Source organism: Capricornis sumatraensis, chromosome 2 (assembly GCF_032405125.1).
Source record: "Capricornis sumatraensis isolate serow.1 chromosome 2, serow.2, whole genome shotgun sequence".
Lineage (NCBI taxonomy): Eukaryota > Metazoa > Chordata > Mammalia > Artiodactyla > Bovidae > Capricornis > Capricornis sumatraensis.
The window spans coordinates 152,216,546-152,243,082 of NC_091070.1; the positions used below are offsets into that span (position 1 = coordinate 152,216,546).

Here is a 26,537-nt window from a genome sequence, read left to right on the forward strand (position 1 = left end):
TATTGGTAAGTGTGTATTTATATTCACACATACATACATATATACATAAATAATAAATAAGCTAGTTAAGCAAATAATAAATAAGCTAGTTAGCAAAAAGCAAGGTATAAAGAATAATTAGATTCCTATTCTAACTTTACTACTAACTGAAGAGAAAAACCTCAGATGTTTAAAAACTCATTATTAATGTCTCTGGGCCTCAGATTATGCATATTTAGGGGTAGAGACTGGTCCCATTCAGTGGAGTGTACTAGGATTCTGTAATACTTGTAAACTTCAAATAGGCTTGGTCCTTGATTTTGTTTTCTTGATCAAATCTTAGCTCAAAAAATAAATTTCTCTATTTTTAATACTTAAGACCAGGAAGACTCAGATGTTAGATCTCTTCCCACTTTTAAAACTAATCTTACTTAATTTACTCTATCCCGGAGTCTATCTATTTTAAAGTGTTTATATAGTATATGGAGTAACTGTACTCCTTTAGAAATTTCAGCATTAACATTACATGGTGAGAATTCAATGTATATGCATTTTTAGACAATCTGTGATTTATATCTACAAAGTTTACACATGTTTCTTATATACAATGTTTCTTATACCAATTAGGAATGTTTACCACATGATAAAGAAAAAGAGTAGCCCTCTAAAGCCTTCCTCTTAGACACTTTCAGGTCTAGTACTATTCCTTTACATTGTTTTTACTATATTTCAACTTTTTAAATGCTGGAGCCAGTATGTTATGAAATAGACTTAGGGAAATAGTCCTAGGAAGTGTACTAGCAAAAAGTTCCGGTGTCCCACAGTTTTTCACCCAAGACATTTAGAGCTTGACCTCTGCCACAGTCATGAGAGCTACTGGTTGTGGCTTGGAGTTGTATGAGTTCCCAGCTACTAGCTGATAAGGAAGAAAAGATTCCCTATTCCATTCTTGCAAGGGCAATATATTCTTTGCATTTCAAACTGGAACTCTCAGTGTATGTCTCCATATCATTGGAATACATGTCTAGGTTACTATAATTTTGTCCTTCACATATATTAAGTTAGCTAGACTGAAACTCTAACCATCATTAATAATGTGTGTATGTGTAAATGTGCTAAAAAACAAATAACATAAAACTTACCATCTTAATTATTTTTAAGTGGGCAGTACAGTCAGGTTGACTATATATGCCTTGCTGTGCAACAAACCTCTAGAACTTTTTCACCTTGCAAAACTGAGACTTTATCTTCATTGAACAATTATTCCCCTTTGCCTTCTCTCCCCAGACCCTTGCAGCCACCATTCTACTTTGTTTTTAAGAGTTTGACTATTTTGGTTACCTCATGTAAGTACACCAAGTAATTTTAAAGTGAAAACAACTGTACTCTTGATGTTAATTGCCTTTTTCACACCAAAAATACCTTATGTGGATTAAAATCTTAGTTTAGAGAAAACTGGGACAACTGAAATCTTCTTTTTAAGAAGTAGGTTAATTGGAAAAATAGACATGGAAATGAATTTAGAATTCTGGAAAATTTCTGATCTGGAATAGTTCCAATATGCTAGTTGCCAAAAAGGTTTTCAAGGAAATAGAAAAGGTAGACAATATTTCACTTCCCATGTCAACTGGATACAAAAAATGCATATCACTGAAAAATTTAAAATGGTTTACTTGATTTAAAAGAGTCAAAATTATTTCCATCCAGGAACAGCTTTAGTTAATGAATAAATTTTTTAAAATTATTCTGAAATATAACACAATAAAATTTAAATTATTTTTCATCTGGGCTTATAAAACTGTAAAAGTTTACCTGAGAGCTACTGAAAATAGGCTTTTTGCCAAGTCTTCGGTCATCACCTTTGTCAAATGCAGCTGTAGGGGAAAAAAGCAATTTATTTTTATAGGAAGCACTCATACCACAGAAGTAAAGGGATAATACTATATCAGCAGAAAATAGTTACATCTTGATGGAAATAACTTTTAAAAAGCTGAAACCCATCTAATACACTAAATAACTATCTGCTTTAGAAGTTAAAGAAATTTACTTTGAATCTTATTTTCTTGTTCCTATGGATTTTATGTTATTAAAATTAATACATGAGAAACATATAGCCTTGTGGAAAAGATTTGTACATTTACAAAAACCTAGAATTTTCTCAAGTTGTGAAATTTTAGAGATAACTTCCTTTTAGCTGGTTTTCCAAATTTAAAAAAATTACAGATTGTGGCAAATGTAATACTTTATAAACTATTAAACATGAGAAAATTTCTATCTTAAAAAATATAAAAACACTTAAAATTTTCTAATTTTGCAGGTGTGTCAGGAGGAAAGAGTAAAGAGAAAAAAATATGGTTTTGTTGAAAATAAAACATAAGACAATCCTTAAACTTTATATCATTCTTTTTAGAATTACATAGAAATTCACTTTATAGACTTAGGTTTATATGGGAATTATTGGAGAACTCAGTTGATATTCTTCAAATAAGAATTTAAATGACGTCAGGGAAAAATATAGGAATAATGATACAAGAGCTATAAGTATGGTTTAGCTAATGGATTTCTGCCTTTTGAAGGTTATGTAGTTTTAAAAGATATTTTGAAGAGATATATATAATTTCCAAATTTATTTTTATTAAAACAGCTGATGAAAAATATATTAAATTATCTGTAATTCTACCATACACCTTCTACTATCTCTGTTCTATAGGAATTATGTTATAAGACAAAGCAGGTTCCTAAAAATAGCATTACAAGGACTGGTTTGTGGTCAGCAAATGACTGCACAAAAATATACAGGTAGAAATTAATACAAGATTTCTCCCAAAGACCAGTAACTCAAACTAGAACATAAGAAATGTTATAAAAAAAAGAACCCAGAATTACTCCTTTATCTGGGATTTCCCAATGCAGTAATTACGCATAGGTCAGGACTCATTATAATTCAACATATTTAAGATTTTTTAAATTATTTTTACACGGATGTAGTAGATTGAAAAGTTCTTTTTGACAATTAGTTGGAATGCCAATAACATTTTGTTGTAGATATGTGTATATAAGTGTTTGTATTTACATGTATTTTATATTAGCACTCTGCAGAACTAAGATAAAGAAGCTTGTTCGGGACCCAACTTAACTATGAAATCCTTTAAAAAATGGAGAAAAACAAAGTTTACTCTCAAACAGAAGAGAGTTGACTGACACCTACGCATGGAATGCTGATCTTATTTTTTCACACTGAATCATACAGATGAACTGTCATCTAAAAATCAGAACAGAAATAGTCACAGGAAAAAAATTTCAATTTCTAAAGACCTTCTCAGGACTTTTGTTGTTTCATAAGATTTTGTTGGGTTTCTTTGCAAAGTATTCCTGAGATCACCTCTATCTAAACTAGCATGTTATACTCCTAACACAAGACAGAGCAAATCATATTCTGACTAAACCATTAAAGAATGTAATATATCCATGTATTATCAAGAATATATTATATCATATGTCTTCCATGTTTTATAGTACAGAAATGTTTGCTTCATAAAATATAGTCTCTTAAAATGTTTTAAAAAATAAACTTACTGAATCTGTCAATATTTTTCCTAAGTTACCTGCTTTAATCCAAGAATAGTCATGAAGCCATTTTTAGTTCCACACCCTCAATTTTCTATTGTAACATTTTGAACACATTCTGAGCGGTATACCTCCTTTGTTTAATGCTAATATTTCAAATGGTACCTATTAAATGTCAAAGACCACTGTGCAGCTCCTGAGGGACACTCCGCAATAGCACACATCATATCACTGAACCAATCGATCGTGAAATAAAGCCATCTAATCTAAGCAAAACCACAAGAAAGGGTATCTTATGCAAAAGAAGATGGAAAAGCTTTATGGAAAAATAATATTGAAAGGGAGAGAAAGTATGTTTGGTAATCTGTTCTGTAAGGGTTACATTCTCTATACTTGTAATCTCTCTACAAGAATGCTTTTAAGCAAATTTGCTAGAACACTTGCTAATACAAAGTAGAATTATATATGTATGTATAAAGGAAATGAGTTTCATTTTCAAAGAACAACAACAAAAAAAGCATGATTTATTAAAACTGCCTAAACATACTATCACTAGTTTCAATTAGCAGGCTATTATCGAACAGAAGCAAATAAACGTTAACCCTACCACTTACTGGAATTCCTTTAAAATATCCCTTGTCACAATTACAGGAATAAAAAATCTCAAGGCTAACATACCTGCTTGGATTTTCTGTTGATCATCTGTGCTCATCAGCTTCCAGCTTTCTGTGTGACGAACAGCATAGAAAGACTGAACCAGGAAGATCCACAGCTTATCACGCAGAGCCTGGATCTTGCACGTAAAACCCTGTGTTCAGGCAACAAATCAGCAGCTGGTGAGAGCCACATTGTCATAGCAACCAGTCATTATTCCTTTCCGAATCTACTTACTCCTAAGCTAGATCAATGATGTCATCACTTAGATTTTTAAGATCGTAGGGTACAAGTTATTTATGAAGGCTTACTCTTCAACAACAGAATTTTATAGCGAACACAAACCTTATTCTTTCACTCTTGTCCTTTTAACCAAACACTGTTTTAAACTACCAATAACCTTTATATAAATACCTTCTACATCCTTTTCAAATCAACTATGACATTACAAGGTCAAATGCCCTATGCAGTAATAATAAATATGATTACAATTTTTTGTCATTCTTGTTGAACAAATTGTCAATATTTGCAATTAGCTTATTTATTACCATTCATGAATTGTTTAAAAATAAAATATATTTTAATTTTGTTTTTTCCCAGTCAATCCAACTTTAAATGATTTTTTTAAGACAAAAAGGAATTAAAAAATATATTATAAAATTAAAAGACACTGATGATTAAAACTCTAAAACATCCTTTAAAATTCTTTAAGTTTTATATTTAGGAAATTTAATGGAGTGATGGGGGGGAAATACTAAAGTTATGCTGTACCAATTAATACTGCTACCAAACTATGCTTAGAATTAGCCAGCCAAACTTCTAAATTTCTAAACTTCTGTAATTATAGTAAGTCCATTTAGAGGTAAATGAAATTTTTAAAATTATGCGTTACAAGAAATCCCAAATATACATAAAACTACAGACCATAGCCAACCCCCAGGTATCAAACACTTAGTTTTAATGACTCATGCAACATTTAAAATATGTATATATTTTAAAATCTTATAATACTTTAAATATTCCATCATTTATTTAATTTTTATGATATTTAATACCATTTCTTTTGTACTCTCAGAGTTCAGTAATGTGTCCAGAGCCATAAGAAGCGAGCAACTATTCTCAGTAGTAATGTTTTCTTCAACAGCTTTAAAAATTTTGTCCAACAGATCAGATGTGCTACTCATTGCTTGTGACTATAAAACACAGAAATTGACATATAATAGGAATATGTGTAAGAAATGTGGAAGTCTGGCATACATCTAGCCATTCATTATAACTGGCTGTATGAATTCAATCAGAAAACTTATTTCTTCTGTTAATAATAATATAGTAACTATTATCATTATAATAAATATTATACTAACCCCTTTCCTCTGTTAAAATATCTGCGTGTGCAGACACACACACACACACACACACACACACACACACACACACTTCTTAAGAACCAAAACAGTGCTAAGACAGAGCCTAGAAGTAAGTAATAAAAGTTCTTTAGTAACTAAATTTAGAGAATGTGGGTCCCAGTAAGACAGAGAATTTTTCATGGACCATAATTGTATTACTGCTCAAAACATCTTTATGACTTCAGTACGGCTTAGCTGATTGAGGACTGGAGTTGGCTATAGTTGCATTGGTCCTTGCCAGGGCACTCCAACCTGTCCCCTCCTCCCTTCATCATCTTATGTATGAGCCAAAAATCCTGTCCATCACTGCCCTAAATCCTAGGCAAACATGCCATCTGGTATGGAATTTACTTAAGTCATACTAATTTAATCAAAGGGAACCTGCATTTGAAAACTCTTACATAATTATAATCAAAACACAAAGATGGGACTAAATATAGGATATAATTTTAGACATAGTACCTGTAAGAGAAGAGCAAAACTTTCACTTTGAATGATCTTGGAGAAATTTTCTATAATAAATGCAATACATTCTTCTTGGAGCTGAGATGCCATGATCAATGCTGACTCTGTCCACTTCACTCTGGGTAAACTGACGATTAGCCTGTCACTTTCCATCAGAAGAAAAGCAGCATTCTTATCATTCTTATAATTTTGAAAATATTGGGGGGAAAAGTTAGATTACTGCTCATAAAAAAAACTTTTCAAGCAAATTAAACACTTTCATTTTCTTGTGATGCTTCTTTCAAAAAACCCAAATTCCAGATAGCTAGTATCTTTGTCATTAGCTTTACATATTTATTTATTCACTCAAAATTATCCTAAAAGGGCAAACTTTGAGCTGGAAACAAATCACCTTTAAAGCATAGTTAAAAGAAACATGAGAGCAAAGTTACAAAATAACTACAAAGAAAAGCCTGACTTCCCCGAGATTTTTCACTACTGAATTAACTTCTGTGCTTACAGATATTCACAGCTGCATGGAGATACACTGACACAGTGTTATTTCTTTTCTGACTATAAAATACATGTTCTTTATTACAAATTTAGAAAGGGTAAAAATTACTTCTAAACCCATGACTTGCTTCTTCCTCTCTAGGGAAAACTCTTCTTATTATATTTTATTTATTTAATAATGATTCATTTTTACACCATAGGAAAGAATATTATGAATATTTGTCTCTAAGAAAAAAATGGAATGACAATTCACAAATACCATGTACTCCAAGGAAAAGGAAAAATGGCAACTTATAAATTATTGTATTTTATTCATGTTTCATTTTTAATTCTTAAACAATCCTTAGGACATACCTATTGACTGAATAAATAGTTATCTGATCAATGGTAGTACAGTGAAAAACATAGCCACAAATTCTTTGTAGCTCAGTTCTTCAAGAGATGGACTTGACTCCTCATCCCTTGATTCTAAACTAGCTAGTTCACTTGCTGGCACAAACAAAGATATTGTGCAAGTTTCAGAGCCTAGGCCTCAAATACCCTTGTAGCCTGTATCTTTACCCTCTTGGTTCTGGGACCACAAAACCAAAAAGAAGCCTGGTAAGAAAGACCAAGGGTGCAGGAGGCCCAGCCTCCAACTTGACCATCAGCTGAAAGCAGCCTCAGGACTGAGCTCAGGCAAGATACACAAAACAATCATCCAGTCAACTCGCAGAGAATTCAGTTTAGTTCAGTTCAGTCGCTCAGTCATGTCCAACTCTTTGTGACTCCATGAACCACAGCACGCCAGGCCTCCCTGTCCATCACCAATCCCCGGAGTTCACCCAAACTCATGTCCATTGAGTCGGTGATGCCATCCAACCATCTCATCCTCTGTCGTCCCCTTCTCCTCTTTGCCCTCAATCTTTCCCAGCATCAGGGTCTTTTCAAATGAGTCAGCTCTTCGCATCAGGTGGCCAAAGTATTGGAGTCTCAGCTTCAACATCAGTCCTTCCAATGAACACCCAGGACTGATCTCCTTTAGGATGGACCGGTTGGATCTCCTTGCAGTCCAAGGGACTCTCAAGAGTCTTCCCCAATACCACAGTTCAAAAGCATCAATTCTTTGGTGTTCAGCTTTCTTTATAGTCCAACTCTCACATCCATACATGACCACTGGAAAAACGATACCCTTGACTAGACGGACCTTTGTTGGCAAAGTAATGTCTCTGCTTTTTAATATGTTGTCTAGGTTGGTCATAACTTTCCTTCCAAGGAGTAAGCGTCTTTTAATTTCATGGCTGCAATCACCACGTGCAGAGATTTTGGAGCCCTAAAAAATAAAGTCAGACACTGTTTCCACTGTTTCCCCATCTATTTGCCATGAAGTAATGGGACCAGATGCCATGATCTTAATTTTCTGAATGTTGAGCTTTAAGCCAACTTTTTTACTCTCCTCTTTCACTTTCACCAAGAGGTTTTTAAATTCCTCTTCACTTTCTGTCATAAGGGTGATGTCTTCTTTGTATCTGAGGTTATTGATATTTCCCCTGGCAATCCTGATTCCAGCTTGTGCTTCCTCCAGCCCAGCATTTCTCATGATGTACTCTGCATATAATTTAAATAAGCAGGGTGACAATACTCAGCCTTGACGTACTCCTTTTCCTATTTGGAACCAGTCTGTTGTTCCATGTCCAGTTCTAACTGTTGCTTCCTGACCTGAATAATAGGTTTCTCAAGAGGAGAATAAATTTTATCAATAGTTTAAAGCCACTTAGTTTTGGGGTGATTTGCTACACAGCAATAAATAACTAGGAAACCTGGAAATTTTCCCTGATCTCTACACCTACACCAGATTCCTTTTACACATGTCATCAGAGAATCTGTCCCTTCTCTTTAAAGCATTTACATTATTTGTAATTTTTCAATGATGAAATACCTATTTGATTAATACTCATCTCTCTCACCAGACTGTATGTCTATCGAATGTGAAAACATGTTTGTTTTGGCTCATCATTATATCCACAGGGCCTAGTACAGAACAGGGTCATAGCAGACACTCAAATGTTTATTGATTTCTAAGCACATCAGAGACTTAGAGTCTGTAAGTGAATTCTTAAGCTAAATTAAGTTTAAGCTTTGAACATCAAAACTTTAAAAATTTCACCCGTTTACTAAGAATTGTTTCAAAACATATACTTCCCCTGTTTTATTTATCTGAGTATAAAAAAATTATAATATGCTATAATTCAAGTCTTTAAAAAATTTACATATTTATTATAATTTACTGTTATCCTTTCCTCCTCTGATGACTTCCTGAGTAATTGTGCAGTTACTAAGAGTTTTATGCAATAAACCAAATTTGTTCTACTATAGGGACTGTTCTAGTATTAGAGACAGGTATAGCTAATCAAATAAACTTGGCAGGTATCTATGAAGTGCTTACTATATTCATAACATTATGTGCTCTGACAGTAATCTTTTAAAAAAATATAGATGTATAGTTGTCATAATTTAGCTTGAAATTTATTGGAAAACTAAAATATGGGCATAAATGATAACAGATGGTATGTCATCTTATTCCATACTGATCTGAATATATAATAACATTAAATGTTAAGAGTAGCTTGAGGTTCAAAGAAGGAAGGAAATGTAATATACTTCTAGACCAAACATAAAATTTTAAATTCAACAGTTACCACATGGTTCAAATTTCAACAGTATATAAAAGGCATCAGTAAGAAGTTTCCCACTCCTTCCTGTCCCGAGCCACCTATTTTTCCTTGTCCCAATCAATATTATTTATTTTCTGTATTTCTCAGAGTTATCTTATGTATAACAAATAAAAAAGGTAATTTCCCCCTCATTTTGCTCAAATGGAGGCATTAATATGCACAGTACTTTGTACTTTGCTTTTATACTGAGCGCACACCTTGAATGTTTTTGTTATCATATAACAAAATATAAAGAGCCTGATTATTATTTCAACATCTACAGAACAGTCCCTAATATGGATATAAGATACAGCCAGTCTCTACTTGTAGATATTTATGTTGTTTCCAGTTTTTGCTATTGCAATGTTGTAATGAAGAACCATGTAGATAACATCATTTCACATGAATGTGAGTATATCTATGGGATAAAATTAATATGCTGGGTCAATATTGCTGGATCAATACAAGTCTTATCTAGGAACTGCCTAATAACTGAGCCTAAGGAATAGGCTTGGATGCCAGTGATCCCAAGAGAGTGAAATAGGGAAGGAGAGAAAGTCAATGGAAGGATATGTTTCCTGGCTCGTTGCTAACAAAAGTGTGATCCACGATACCCATCACCTGAAGTTTTTTAGAAATGTAGAATCTCAGGCTCCACCCCTGACTTACTGATTAAGAATCTACATTCGACCAATACTCTGAAGTGGGTTTTTTTTTGGCCGTGCCATGCTGCATGCAGGATCTCAGCTCCCCAACCAGAGACTGAACCCTGTGCCCCTTGCAATGGAAGCATGGAGTCCTAACCACTGGACCGCCAAGGAATTCTTGATCCTGAACTGTCTGTATATAAAGTTTGAGAAGCAATGATATATAGCAATTGTTGTTGCAGGCACCAGGGGATCAGTCTTGCTGGGTATCCCCTGAAGAGCTACAGAGCATACAATTTGAATTATTCACCTAAAGGGCTAGATCAGGGATATACTTAATTACTGGTTCCCGTCTCCTGTTGGTCAAGGTTTGTGCCCTGGGATACTCCCTTTCACTTCCAGGTTTGCGTAACTGTGAGTACCTGGGGTGGAGCAGCAGTGAAGCCTCAGAACAGAAAGTGAGAAGTATGTGTGATGTGGCTGCAGAAAGTGTTGTCAGGTTACAGCCGCGTGCAGCTGCATGCTGCAGCGATGGCTGAAGTACACACATGGGTCAAGAGGACATGAGGTGGGGCACCAGAAGGATATAAAACATTGCTAGCACATATTCAATGGAGTGCTGTTTTCCAAACTGTAGTTTTCTCCCTTAGCAACCTAGAGAAATATATTTAGTGGCTTACAATCATCATTAGAAAACAAGAAAGAAAGGAGAAAAATAGAAAATATCAGAACATATTTAATAAGGTATGTATTCATTTTCGAAACTTGTTTCAGTTCTACATGTGTGAGTGTACTAGGTTATAATATAAAAAGAACTTGCTCTGGGTCTGTCAAAAAAGTTTGAAAAACACAGCGAAAAGTTGTGCCAATATATTCCCTTTCCAGGAATGGAGTACTTCTTTCCTACATCCTTGTTAAAATAGTACAAACTTCCTCTTTTTTGCTCCCTACTAAAATGTACTGATAGAATATGGTCTGACACTGTAGTTTTTTTAAAAAAATGTATTTATTTGGTTGCACTGGGTCTTAGTTGCAGCATGTGGGATCTAGTTCCCTGACCAGCGATTGAACCTGGGTCCCCTGCATTGGAGCATGGAGTCATAGCCATTGGACTACCAGGGCAGTTGAGACACTGTAATTTTAATGTCCATTTCTCTTAAATGAAGTTGAGGACTGTTCATCAAATAAGAGGCATTTGTGTTTGCTTTGTGAACTACCGAATCTTATCCTACATTTAGCCATTAAAAAAAAATAAACTAGTAGGAACTCTCTGTAAAAGAAAAATTAGAGTAAGACTATGATATAAACTGTCTTTTGCCCTTTGATTTTGTAGAGGATGAGACGGTTGGCTGGCATCACCGACTCAATGGACATGAGTTTGGGTAAACTCAGGGAGTTGGTGATGGACAGGGAGGCCTGGCGAGCTATAGTCCATGGGGTCACAAAGAGTCGGACACGACTGAGTGACTGAACTGATGATAATTTTTAATATATAGAAATTTTGTATTTTTATGGAACTAAATTATTTTATGACTTCTAAATTTTGTATCCTCACTGCCCTGATGAGGTTATAAACTAATTCTTCCAGGGCTTACTGTAGTATTTTAATGGCCTCATTTTCTTTACTTTCAAATCTTTGATCCATTTGGAATGTATACTGGCATACCAGGATGTGATATATAGATCCAGCTTTTTTGCAGCAAACTTCCTGGTTGTTATCTTAACATCATATACTGAATAAACACTATGACTCATACTATTTAATTCTTTTGATACTGTGTCAATTAAATAGCCTTCAGTTATCTTTTGGTCTTAGGACTAACGGCATTTTATATATAAATATATATTTACACACACACATACACACACCTTCAGTTTTACCCCAGTAACTATTTTTATTTCAATTTTTCTATATTTAAGAATGATTCATGATTTGCTTTTTTTTAAAAAAGGCTTAAGTAAAACATCTGAAACAGAAAATTTAATCATGCTTTGAAATAGCTCAAGTAGTCAGAAGCCCTAACTAACACCTTTCTCCTTCTACTCACTTCTCTACCCTGCTGTCTCTTCCTCCCCAAAGCAATAGTTTGTACTTGGTAGGAGGGAGCAGGCATTTCTTACTGAACTGCAACATGGTGACCAAGAAGTCCCTCATATTAAAATTTAAAAAAATTTCTCCATAAATAGTCCAATGCAGCACTTTCTTACTTCCATTGGTATAGGACAGTGTTTGGCATATTACTGATAGAGTAATGTCCCTGCCATTGAACTGCATTAGAGCCAAAGAAAAGAAAACCGCTCAGTCAACCTTTCATTTTTTTGGATAACATATTATAAATTTTAATTTGAAAAAATTAAAAATATTCTATTTTATTAAAACAAGAAAATATATTTTATCTATATAATAACATATGAAGATTATGTTAAGGTTTGAATATCTACAAAGAAAGACAAAAGTTTACATTTTCATTGTAATCACCGTGATGTCAAAAGGCTTTTAATCATATGAATGTCTGGTTGTTCTGATGCTCATTTTTATATGTCTTAAAAGGAAAAATCAAGGATTTACAAAGCTTACAAGAAACTGATTAGAGCTATAAAACCAAAATAAAATATTGTAGGAGAGGGAGAAACATAGTATGAAGAGCTTATTCTTCAAATATACGTACCACTTGCTTAAAAAAAAACTTCTTGAGACAGTCAGTTAAGATCCCTCCCAGTCTGGCCTTAGCCTCTCCCCAGACTCATCTCTCATTATTTCAGTTACAACAGAATATTGGCACTGCTTGGTCTCCAGGGCCCTGGTCACATTTTAAAATTCTGTCAGGAATGCCCTAACATACTTTTAAATTTTGAAATTGTCCTCTATCTTCAGGTTCATCTCATGTTACTTCTATCCTTCTAATCAGAATCAATTGTTTTTTACTTCTGTGATTCCATGTATATACCTGAATTATAAATTATACTTATTCATTTATTTACCTATCAATATATACCAAGTATATATTGGTATATATACCATGAGGGCTTCCCTCGTGGCTCAGACGGTAAAGCGTCTGCCTGCAATGCGGGAGACCTTGGTTCAATTTCTGGGTCGGGAAGGTCCTCTGGAGAAGGAAATGGCAATCCACTCCAGCACTCTTGCCTGGAAAATCCCATGGACAGAGGAGCCTGATAGGCTACACCCCATGGGGTCACAAAGAGTCGGACACGACTGAGTGACTTCACTTCACTTCATATACCAAGTACCTACAGTGTGCTAGGCATTGCCCTAAGGCTGGAGCTACAAAGGTAAATAAGGCTCACATGGAACTTAATGTTCATATTCATCATAGTCTAACGTGTACTTTGCATTGTTATTTAAGTGCCTATTCTTCCCAGAGATTTGTGAGTTCCTTGAAGTCAGGGCCCACACTTTCAAAAAAAAGCTTCTTTGCCCATGTTGAACATCTATTATATTACCTTTAGGATGGCAGCAATTGGTTTTAATACCTGGCTTTGTCATTTACTGACACTGTGAATGTGAATAAAGCACTAACCTTTCTGATTCGTTTTTTCATATATAAAATGGAGATAACAGTACCTATGTTATACATGATTTCAAAAAATAAAAAGTATACTTTGAACCATAGAGGTCCTTTAAAAATCCAATAATAATAATAGTTGCAATAGTAATAAATGACATTTTCACTTCTATTGAACTGGATTACAACTGGGCCATTTATTTGCCTTCATGAATAGAGATTAACTATTCAATGACTAAAGAAATTAATGCAAAATCAGTCAGTTCAATTCAGTCGCTCAGCTGTGTCACACTCTGCAGCCCCATGGACTGCAGCTTGACAGGCTTCCCTGTCCATGACCAACTCATGTCCATTGAGTTGGTGATGCCATCCAACCATCTCATCCTCTGTCGTCCCCTTCTCCTGTCTTCAATCTTTCCCACGATCAGAGTCTCTTCCAGTGAGTCAGTTCTCTGCATCAGGTGGCCAAAGTATTGGAGCTTCAGCTGCAGCATCAATCCTTCCAATGAATATTCAGGACTGATTTCCTTTAGGATGGACTGGTTGGATCTCTTGCAGTCCAAGGGACTCTCAAGAGTCTTCTCCAACACCACAGTTCAAAAGCATCAATTCTTTGGTGCTCAGCTTTCTTTATAGTCCAACCCTCAAATCCATACATGACTACTGGAAAAACCACCACTTTGACTAGATGGACCTCTTTTGGCAAAGTAATATTTCTGCTTTTTAATATTCTGTCTAGCTAGGTCATAGCTTTTCTTCCAAGGAGCAAGCGTCTTTTAATTTCATGGCTACAGTCACAATCTGCAGTGATTTTGGAGCCCCCAAATAAAGTCTGTCACTGTTTCCATTGTTTCACCATCTATTTGCCATGAAGTGATGGGACCAGATGCCATGATCTTAGGTTTTTGAATGTTGAGTTGTAAGCTAGATTTTTCACTCTCCTCTTTCAGTTTCATCAAGAGGCTCTTTAGTTCTTCACTCTCTGCCATAAGGGTGGTGTCATCTGCATATCTGAAGTTATTGATATTTCTCCCGGCAATCTTGATTCCAGCTTGTATTTTATTTCCAGCACAGCATTTTGCATTTTAACTCTGCATAGAAGTTAAATAAGCAGGGTGACAATATACAGCCTTGACGTACTCCTTTCCCGATTTGGAACCAGTCTGCGCTTTCGTGTCCGGTTGCTTCTTGACCTGCATACAGATTTCTCGGGAGGCAGGACAGGTGGTCTGGTATTCCCATCTCTTTCAGAATTTTCCACAGTTTGTTGTGACCCACACAGTCAAAGGCTTTGGCATAGTCAATAAAGCAGAAGTAGATGTTTTTCTGGAACTCTCTTGCTTTTTCAATGATCCAAAGAATGTTGGCAATTTGATCTCTGGTTCCTCTGCCTTTTCTAAATCCAGCTTGAACATCAGGAAGTTCACAGATCATGGACTGTTGAAGCCTGGCTTGGAGAATTTTGAGCATTCCTTTGCTAGCATGTGAGATGAGTGCAACTGTGCAGTAGTTTGAACATTCTTTAGCATTGCCTTTCTTTGGGATTAGAATGAAAACTGACCTTTTCCTGTGGCCAGCAGTCCTGTGGCCACTGCTGAGTTTTCTAAATTTGCTGGCATATTGAGTGCAGCACTTTCACAGCATCATCTTTTAGGATTTGAAATAGCTCAAAAATAGTTCTTGTTCTTTAAAAAACAACATGGCGGAGTAGGAGGACATGCACCTATCTTCTTAGAGAACTCCAAAATTACACCTCGCTGCTGAACAATCATCAACAGGAGAATGTTGGATCCCACCAAAAGAAGATACTGCACATCCAAGGGCAAAGTAGAAGCCCCAGCAAGATGGTAGGAGGGGTGAAATTGTGTTTAGAATCAAACCCCATACCCACCAGAGATGCTCGGAGGGCTCAAACAAAACCTTGTGCGTACCAGGACCCAGAGACCCCACAGAGACTGAGCCAGACCTGCCTTTGAGTGCCTGAATGTCTTCTGTGGTGGTACGGGTCAGCACTGGCCTGCCGCAGGGGCAGGGGCTCTGGGTGCAGCAGACCTGGATCATACAGCATGTGGCAAAAGCCCTCTTGGAGGAGGTTGCCATTAACCCCACCATAGAGCTGCTGAGCAGAAGACCCACAAACTGCAGAACAATTATACCAAATGATGCAAAACATTAAGTAACAAAACTATAAAGTCCTTCATAAAACAGATTTAGATTTATTTTTTACAGTGGTATCTCACCAGCTGATGGCCTAAACCTATTTCTCTAGTTAGATTTAGATATCATCTTCTATGTAACCCAGTATGACATACTGTTCATGGTTCAACAGAGAAACAGAAACACTAGGAGGTATATATATAAATAAAGTATTATCAAAGGGGTTTGACTATATGCTATTATGGGAGCTGGCTGAGCAGTCTTTGTGTATGATGATGTAGTTTGAAGTCCACAGGGAAAGCAGTTGAGAAGGGATGATGGAGGGATAAGGACAAGCTGACACCCAAGAGCACAAGCTATAACCCACATGGATGGGCTCATTTCAGGTCTCACTGCCTCCAACCTGGATGCAATGAATGTCCTTCAGGAGATGCTAGGACCCTTCATCACAGAGCTAAACATGTCCCTGGCCCAGGGGTAAGAGAAAGCAAAGAGGATAGGGAGCAAAGTGAAGCAGTGCAAAGAAGGAAATTCTGGGCAGCACAGTTCATCCTAACCAAGCTGACATACTGCAGAGACACCACAGTCCATCCCTTGTTAACTAGGCACCCATACAATTTCTTTAAATCATAGTTAACTCCTAAATGGAGACAAAAAGTCGTGCTAAAGCCTGACAAATACAACTATACAACAAATATGCTAACCCTTTCCCTAAAATAGGATACAAAGTCTCCTGTTTTGTCTTTGGGTGATGTTCACGTTCTTCAAACTGATCCAAACTCCCCCTTGGTATCCTGAGATACCAAGATATATAAAATTAACTATTATTAACATGTCTTATATTAAATGGTAGGGGAATGAGACAGTGGGAGAAAACAAAAATACTTGGTTAATATATACAAAAACATTTATATAAAAAGGGGAAATGATTTCCCTGGTGGTTAGAAATCCTCCTGCCAATGCAGGGGACATGAATTTAATCCCTGGTCTGGGAAGATTCCACATGCCTCGCAGCAATTAAGCCTGTGTGCCACAACTACTGCGCCTGTGCCCTAGAGCCCATGAGCAGCAACCACTGAGCCCAAGAACTTAGAGCCCGGGCTCTGTAACAAGAGAAGCCATTGCAGTAAGAAGCCCATGCACCCCCCTAAAGAGCAGCCCACTCACAACTAGAGGAAGCCCACATGTAGCAATGAAGACCCAGCACAGCCAAAAAAGAGCACGGGGGGTGAATATGTTTATATCACAACTACTACAATGCTCATTTCTGAACCTGGTCACGTGGTCATACTGAGTATTTGTAACTACCTTTTCCCACAACCATTCCATGTTTCCTTTGCCCTCAACAAGTACCTATGCTATTTATAGCTATTTTATCTGGTAAGGTGGCCCAAACTTTTATTCCTGAAGTGCTATTTAAATTGGGGTTTTTAATGGATTTAATCACAGGACAGGGGAGTACTGCATTCCGGATGTACTCTTCCTTACCCACATTATATAGCATCAACCCAATTCTTCCCTAATAGGCCCCATCTAACAATAATTCCTCTTCTCTATCTGGAAGAGATAGAGAAGTAGCCATAAGGAGGCAGTCCCAACTTCTACTTCAGTGGTATCATATGCGTCCTCAGGTAGAAGCATTCATCTCTTTGGAACTAAGACCTCTAGACCAGCAGATCCTAAAGTTTCAGAGACAAGAAGCAAAAATTTTGGTAGTGGATCACTAGGAATAATTATATGTGAATTATATATAATTCACTTCCACACCCTGACTTCTGGACTGTGAATCCTAGTTATGTCAAGAAATAGCACAATAAATCAAAAACTGATTTAGAGCATATACAACCTCCTGGAGGACACTGCCCCAATCCTACAAGGCTCTGCCACCTAGCTGCACTGTAACCAAGTCTTCAAAAGGCCATTCTTTCATGTTCTCAAGCCAGCTGCCTCAGGGTGACAGGGCGACGGTAGGGCAGGTGAAACTGGTAACCACGAGCCCACTGCTGCACTTCATTTGCTGTGAAGTGAGTTTTTTAGTCAGAAATGATGCTGTATAGAACAGCACGGTGGTGAAAAAGGCAATAAGTCCATGGACGGCAGTTTTACTAGAAACAATGGGAGTAAGGAAGGCAAATCCATATCCAGAGAAAATGTCCATTACACTAAGAACAAGGCACTGCCTTTTCCATGATGAAGAAAAGTGGTCCAATGTAATTAATCTGCCACCTCTTGGAGAATGGTGCCGCTGTTTCAGTGTTGTACCCTAAACTACCTTAGTAAGTGGAAGTCCATATTGCTGAGCCAATGCCCCTTGCCTCTTTTGTTCATCAAAGAACATATACTTTCTAGTAATTATGCTTCTCTGATTGAATTCTCCATTTGGTATGGAGGAACAGTCTTAAAGACAGGTTCTGAGAATTGGTTCTGGGTTATCTGGAATTGGCTCTTCCATCTTGCTTTTGTAACACAATTTTACTTTTGTATTTAAAACACTGAGAAAGTACTTACATAAAATTGAGTAAACTTTTTGATGACAAACACAAAGTATTCAGGTTATACTTACCAAAGAATGAACCAACATATTAAAACAACTTTTCTGAATCTCAGGAGGTACATTTGCAAAGCTTCTCTCAGACCAAAACCTTGCAAAGTGCTTTACAATCCACCTATTGAAAATCAAAGAATCTCAAGTTAAAGAAATGAAAATAATTTTCATTGTAATATATTCAATAACATTTTGGTTTTCAATGATATAAATTTTAAATATGTATGTTTTAACTAACCCTAACAGTTAATTTTGTGAGTGCTGTAATGGACTTAAGTATGTTTCCTTTTCTGTAAACACATATTTTAAACCCACTTTGGGTTATGTGCATGGATTTTAACGTAAGTAACCATGGTTCAGCTAAAAAAGTCGATCCCAAGCATCCTGAGTCATATCTAAGTCAATACTTCTTCTTAATTGTTGTAACTAGTAGAGCATTAAGCTATTTACATTGTGCTTAAGAAAATCGGCCAAGTCTAAAATTTCCCAGAAACTTAGGAGAATGGAAGAACAAAATCCCTAAATCAATAGTATCAGTACTACTTCAGATCACTTACTTCATGCAGTCAGCAAAAAGACTTTCCACTCCAACTGAATGAGCAATAATCAGGCATTCTAATATAGATGCCAACCTTCTGGAAACAGGCTAAAATTGACAGAAAACACTGCATTTACTCTTTATCACCTTATAAGGCTAAAAGTATTTGGTTCATAAAAATGATCTGATTATATACCTAAACTATAGAATAAATATATGTAATACAAAAGTATTTATTCTTTTAAAATTACGTATCACTGATAACCTTTAGTTTTTATAGCATTTGAGTTCTTTTAGCTGCCAGAATGTACAGTTCTTATTCTAATTTCTTTTAGCATAAATATTTTCTAGACTAAATGTAGTATAATAATTCCTAGCACATCACACTGCAACACAACCATAGGGTCTAATCTGCTTCCTAAAATAGAAATATAAGTACATCTGCAATGGGAGATCCTACACTGACCTCAGGCAAAATGACACAATTTAATTAGATCATGATTATATGAACATATTTTAAAAAGTACATATACAGAAGTAATGAACTAAAACAATAAATAAATAAAATGTAGACACAAGTATTGAAAAACTCACTGTTCTTCATATTAAACCTTAGTCAGTCAGTTTAATTCAGTTCAGTTGCTCAGTTGCATCCAACTCTTTATGACCCCATGGACTAGCATGTAGGGCTTCCCTGTCCATCATCAATTCCTGGAGCTTGCTCAAACACAAGTCCATTGAGTTGGCGATGGCATCCAACCATCTCATTCTTTGTTGTACCCTTCTCCTCAGCCTTCAATCCTTCCCAGTATAAGGGTCTTTTCCAATGAGTCAGTTCTTTGCATCAGGTGGCCAAAGTATTAGAGCTTCAGCATCAGTCCTTCCAATGAATATTCAGGACTGATTTCCTTCAGGATGGACTGGTTTGATCTCCTTGCAGTCCAAGGGACTCTCAAAAGTCTTCTCCAAAACCACAGTTCAAAAGCATCAATTCTTCGGTGCTCAGCTTTCTTTATAGTCCAACTCTCACATCCATACATGACTACTGGAAAAACCATCGCTTTGACTAGACAGACCTCTGTTGGCAAAGTAATGTCTCTGCTTTTTAATATGCTGTCTAGGTTGGTCATAGCTTTTCTTCCAAGGAGCAAGCATCTTTTAATTTCATGGCTTCAGTCATATCTGCAGCCCCCCAAAATAAAGTCTGTCATTGATTCCATTGTTTCCCCATCTATTTGCCATGAACTGATGGGACCAGATGCCATGATCTTAGTTTTTTGAATGTTGAATTTTAGGCCAGCTTTTTCACTCTCCTCTTTCACTTTCATCAAGAGGCTCTTTAGGTCTTCTTCACTTTCTGCCATAAGGGTGGTGTCATCTGCATATCTGAGGTTATTGATATTTCTCCCAGCAATCTTGATTCCAGCTTGTGTTTTATTTCCAGCACAGCATTTTGCATTTTAACTCTGCATAGAAATTAAATAAGCAGTGTGACAATATACAGCCTTGATGTACTCCTTTCCTGATTTGGAACCAGTCTGTAGTTCCATGACACGTTCTAACTGTTGCTTCTTGACCTGCATACAGATTCAGGATGCAGGTCAGGTAGTCTGATATTCCCATCTCTTGAAGAATTTTCCACAGTTTTTTGTGATCCACATAGTCAAAGGCTTTGGCATAGTCAATAAAGCAGAAATAGATGTTTTTCTGAAACTCTCTTGCTTTTTCAGTGATCCAACAGATGTTCACAATTTGATCTCTGGTTCCTCTGCCTTTTCTAAATCCAGCTTGAACATCTGGAAGTTCACAGTTTATGGACTGTTGAAGCCTGGCTTGGGGAATTTTGAGCATTCCTTTGCTAGCATGTGAGATGCGTGCGATTGTGTGGAGTCTGAACATTCTTTGGCATTGCCTTTCTTTGGGATTAGGATGAAAATTGACCTTTTCCGGTCCTGTGCTGAGTTTCCAAATTTGCTGGCATATTGAGTGCAGCACTTTCACAGCATCATCTTTTAGGATTTGAAATAGCTCAACTGGAATTCCATCATTTCTACTAGCTTTGTTTGCAGTGATGCTTCCTAAGGCCCACTTGACTTCACATTCCAGGATGTCTGGCTCTAGGTGAGTGATCACACCACTGTGGTTGTCTGAGCCATGAAGGTCTTTTTTGTATAGTTCTTCTGTGTATTCTTGCCACCTCTCCTTAATATCTTCTGCTTCGGTTGGGTTGTGCACCATTGTGCCCATCTTTGTATGAAATGTTCCCTTGGTATCTCTAATTTTCTTGAAGAGATCTCTAGTCTTTCTCATACTATTGTTTTCCTCTGTTTCTTTACAATGATCACTGAGGAAGGCTTTCTTATCTCTCCTTGCTATTCTTTGGAACTCTGCATTCAAATGGGTATGGTGAAGGTGAAGGTGAAGTCGCTCAGTCGTGTCCGACTCTTTACGACCCCGTGGACCGTAACAGCCTACCAGGCTCCTCTGTCCATGGGATTCTCCAGGCAAGAATACTGGAGTGGGTTGCCATTTCCTTCTCCAGGGGATCTTCCCGACCCAGGGATCGAACCCAGGTCTCCCGCATTGGAGGCAGATGCTTTAACCTCTGAGCCACCAAATGGGTATATTTTTCCCTTTCTCCTTGCCTTTGGCTTCTCTTCTTTTCATAGCTATTTGTAAGGCCTCCTCAGACAACCATTTTGCCTTTTTGCATTTCTTTTGTTTGGGGATGGTCGTGATCACTGCCTCCTGTACAATGTCACAAACCTCCGTCCATAGCTCTTCAGATACTCTATCAGATCTAATCCCTTGCATCTATTTGTCACTTCCACTGTATAATTGTAAGGGACTTGATTTAAGTCATAGTTGAATGGTAAGCCTCAATATGTGCTACATAATGCCTGTGCCATGTATTTTCAGGTTTTGGACTATGTTCCTAGGCACATCTATTGCCCTATTGGGGTGAATACAATTCAGTTTCTCTTTTTACACATTCACTAGTTGTGATCTGAATTTATACACTTAATAAAGACCAGCAATCAGCCAATTTGTATATATAGTGTCTAAATATGTACTTCTGAAGATACTGTGCACTCAGAGAAGGCAAAAGCTTCTTCAGAAATGCCTCCACCATCAGTTCAGTTTCAACTCTTTGCAACCCCATGGACTGCAGCACAACAGGCTTTCCTGTCCATCACCAGCTCCCGGAGCTTGCTCAAACTCATGTCCATCAAGTTGGTGATGCCATCCAACAATCTCATCCTCTGTCGTCCCCTTCTCCTCCTGCCCTCAATCTTTCCCAGCATCAGGGTCTTTTCAAATGAGTCAGTTCTTCACATCTGGTGGCCAAAGTATTGGAGCTTCAGCTTCAGCATCAATCCTTCTAATGAATATTCAGGATGGATTTCCTTTAGGATGGACTGGTTGGATCTCCTTGCAGTCCAAGGGACTCTCAAGAGTCTTCTCCAACACCACAGTTCAAAAGCATCAATTGTTTGGCGCTCAGCTTTGTTTATGGTCCAGCTCTCATACCCATACATGACTACTGGAAAAACCACAGCTTTGACTAGATGGATCTTTGTTGTCAAAGTAATATCTCTGCTTTTTAATATGCTGTCTAGGTTGGTCACAGCTTTTCTTCCAAGGAGCAAGCATCTTTTAATTTCATGGCTGTAGTCACCATCTGCAGTGATTTTGGAGTCCCCAAAAATAAAGTCTGTCACTGTTTCCATTGTTTCCCCATCTATTTGCCATGAAGTGATGGGTGATGCCATGATCTTAGTTTTTTGAATGTTGAGTTTTAAGCCAACTTTTTCACTCTCCTCTTTCACTTTCATCAAGAGGTTCCTCAGTTCCTCTTTGCTTTCTGCCATAAGGGTGGTGTCATCTGCATATCTGAGGTTATTGATATTTCTCCTGGCAATCTTGATTCCAGCTTGTGCTTCATCCAGCCCAGCATTTTACATGATGTACTCTGCATAAAAGTTAAATAAGCAGGGTGACAATATACAGCCTTGACATACTCCTTTCTGATTTGGAACCAGTCTGTTGTTTCATGTCCAGTTCAAACTGTTGCTTCTTTACGTGTGTGCAGATTTCTCAAGAGGCAGGTCTCGTGGTCTGATATTCCCATCTCTTGAAGAATTTTCCACAGTTGGTTATGATCCACATAGTCAAAAGCTTTGGCATAGTCAATAAAGCAGAAGTAAATGTTTTTCTGGAACTCTTCTGCTTTTCCTATGATCCAACAGATGTTGGATTTCCATAAAATTCCACAATTTCCATAATATTCTATAAAAAATATTAAACTGCAAAATAATTTGCTGCTTAAATGCAATGGCTGGCAAACCAGCTTGTGCACCAAAATTAGCCCACCACTCTTTTTGTGAATAAAGTTTTACTGGAACACTGCTATGCTGTTCCATTTACAGATGGTCCATATCTGCTCTTGGTCTACAACAGAAAGCCAAGTAGCTGTGATGGAGGCTGTATGGTCCATAAACCCTAGAATACTAATTATCTAGCTTTTCACAGTAAAAGTTTACTGATCCCTGGCTTAAAGGGATAACTTTAGCTTTCTGAGAATTTTACTTATATGGAAATGCTGATTTCCTAGGTGTTTTTGTTAATAGGATGACAGATCTTATAGTCGTTTACAAAACCTGCTTGTAAAATTTAGGAAGACATCTATTTAAATCATAACCTAAAATATATTTGTAAGTCAGTGGCAAATAGCATGTAATGTAAAACCCACTATAATAAAAAATGAAGTTCTAAAATTTAGTTGAATAAAGGCAAGATTGTGACATTAGCTAGCCTGCCGAGAGTTCTGGGGCCAGGTTCACCACCACATTATACCCCAACATGTATTACTGTGGGATGAGCTATTATAGATTTACTATATTTATGTCACTGCCAAGAAACTGTATAATTGAGATCTAGAAGTTAAAAATTATATATTCAAAAATATACTTATTAAAATATATATTGTCAAGGTAGTAAAGCAAACAATTTCAAGATCAGATCAATAAAAAGTTTACTCTTAAATATCTGTTACCACAGTAATATAGACTATATTAAAATGGAATAAAAAAGTTTTCAACAAAGCACCATATTGATAATTCAAAAGAATTTCACCTTCTGTTCTTTTAATGGCAACAAATATGTTGTATTTTTTAAAATTAAGTAGAATTTTAAAAGTAAAATATAGGAAGCTGCACGTAACCTATGTATACTCTTGAACATACTAAAAAGTAGAAGCAATGGTCCAAAGACAATCCACAATAGAGATTGGCCTTAAAATGTTTCATGTAACTGGTTTATTGAGGAATCTCAGTTTAAAGCAGATACTAACATAAAACTTTTTATCCCCAGTTAGTGCTATCAACCAAGCTGTGTCAAATTCACCTTTTTTCCATCCTTTAATGATTACAGGCGCATTCCAGTACCTTCTGGTTACTTTTGGTATTTAAAATCAGTATGGAACTATTTTAACACCTATCTCACACTTAATTTAACTCTTTTGTTCCCCATCACTGACTACACTTTTAGTTGGGGAGATCTGGAATGCAGAGTAGAGCATGATCCCTTGCTCCTCCATTTTGTGGGTCTAAGTCCTTTGGAATAGGGCTGTGGATGGGTATGGTCACTGGTTAGTTACTTAAAGTAACTCATTCTCCTTTTAGAAATCTCCATATTCAAGTATATTCTCACTGGTTCCTGAGACATACTCTAGGCTCTTCCAAGAAATCTCTTAGTATTTTCTTCTTTGATAGAAGTCCCAGAGTGGTCTGGTTATACAGATGTCCATGGCAGATGTCCCATCTTAGGGCTGAGAGGACACTGTATCCTCATTGCAAATATCCCTATCTTTAATGTTTATTTGGGATAGTCTTGGATCTCCCTGCTAACTTTCACTTGGTAGGGAAGATGAGGAAAAAAGATGAAAGAGAAGGAAAAGTCTTTTTACTAGATTCTTTACTTTCTACAGTGCTGAGGATACCACAGACTATGCCCCTTCTTCTAGTTCCCTTCCTTATAAAAGCTGGAATGAACAGTAACTGATTAAAGGCTTGATAAAGGTTTCCTGAGGAGTTTAACTGTTTCTCAGTAAAACAGGAAGGGTTGGTAGTGGTGGTAGACCCAGTTTATGCCTCTGTTTTAACCCATGGGGTGATATCTCAGATACAACTTATAAAGAGATAGGAAAAGTCCTACCCAACATAAAAATCTAAATTTAAATATGGTTAAAATTATTAAAATTACCTCATTACAATGCATATTGTTGGTTCAAGTATCCAATAAGAGAGGACTATTTATGTAAACAATCCTTTTAATACTTGTTTTTTGATGATGATAAACATAATACATGACCGTTGTTTACAAAGACAAGCATAAATAAGAAAATAAAAAATAAGGGAAAATTAAAACAATGTACAAATGGCTTTGAAATAAATAGTACAATACCTTTCTTTAGACAACAAATTTAAGTTTGCATAAACTAAGATTAAAAAGTCAGTATTCATATAGCACCTGGAGAAGTAGAAGAGAACTATATGTACATGCTATAAACAGAACTGGTAGGAAGGAGGAGTTTTCTTTCTGGGGAAAAAAATTGATGAAGCACTGTGGTGCTCTTTGATAAATGGAGAAAGTAACCCTAGTTGCCAGCTTCCTTTCTTTCAGTTTCAAACCCTAACTAACTGAAGTCCCAACTGTGTACTCCACTTTTGAATTATATAGGATATTGCCATATCCTTTCAGTAAACCCCCACCTCAGTTTTATCTTATTTAAAATGATCTGAATTGATTTCTGTTTTCTACAAGCACATCCTAAGTTATTTCTCAGTAGAGTTACCATTAGTTAAAATGATAATACTAACAGAGTTAAGAATCTACGAGGTAATAACAGATTACTTTAGGTACTAAGTAAAAGATTTCTGAAACTCAAATAATTACCTTCTGAAAGAAATTACAGTAATCTCTTCTTAAAATATAGATTGCTACTTCTTTTAATCCTTCTAGTCCATACATATCAGCCATATTGAGTATCTGACTAAAATAAAAACAGATGCACTGTCAATTCTTCAATTTAAATACCAAGGCACAATATGCAATAATTTCTTAATGATAAATAGTTTATTTAGAGAAAATAATAATCTTAACTATTTTAATTCTAACTTTCTGCCCTACATAGTACTCCTTACAGATTATAAAAAGCACATAGGTCAAAAGTTGAAAGCACTGTAACTTGATTTGATTTGTGGAGAATAACACTAAGTAAATTTGGAGATGTTTTACAACTTCCCCTCCTATTCTCAGTGATATATACAACAAGGCCCAAGAAACTGCTTCAAAGGCTATATAAGTTACAACTCTTCACAATAAATAAAAATAGAGGGGGAGGGCAACTAATTGATGTTTATCATATTGAAAATGCCTACAGAGTACCATGAGATTAGAGGTAGCATCCAATGACTCAGAGGGTTTCTGTTTCTTCTTTCAATTGGCAAGTATTTCTAAGTACCCACACATACACTAGGTACTTAGGAAACCTACAAGTCTCAATTCGATGGTAAAATTTCATACGGGTTTCCAGGGGCAAAACTTTAGTACTTAACCCCTGTGACTAAGGATACTTTCACCCTCAAATCATATTCATTCAGTTTATAACTAAAGGAACTAATAAATATTTAAAATTAAAAGAGCAGTCTTCATTTGTGTGATGTTAGAATAGCAATAAAAGAAGAGACCATCCCGAAAATTATAAGAGCAAGATAGATTTCACTCTCTAGTAGGATTTCAGCAGCTTAGATGGCATGTGGCCAAAACGTGCTAAAGAACAATACCATTGTTGATAGTTAGTATGCCT

The 26,537-nt window shown here is 36.4% G+C and overlaps 1 protein-coding gene across 1 annotated transcript in view; it reads right to left on the reverse strand.

Annotated features, from left to right (window-relative positions):
* The window catches only part of BTBD8 (BTB domain containing 8), a 93,431-nt gene that overhangs the window by 11,153 nt on the left and 55,741 nt on the right, over positions 1-26,537 (reverse strand). Inside the window, exons 7-13 of the mRNA XM_068966222.1 lie at positions 25,625-25,721; positions 18,687-18,775; positions 18,148-18,250; positions 6,069-6,251; positions 5,256-5,393; positions 4,225-4,354; positions 1,792-1,853 (exon numbers count right to left, since the gene is read on the reverse strand). Of these exons, the coding sequence (XP_068822323.1) occupies positions 1,792-1,853; positions 4,225-4,354; positions 5,256-5,393; positions 6,069-6,251; positions 18,148-18,250; positions 18,687-18,775; positions 25,625-25,721 (802 nt within the window). The remainder of the gene's footprint in view (positions 1-1,791; positions 1,854-4,224; positions 4,355-5,255; positions 5,394-6,068; positions 6,252-18,147; positions 18,251-18,686; positions 18,776-25,624; positions 25,722-26,537) is intronic.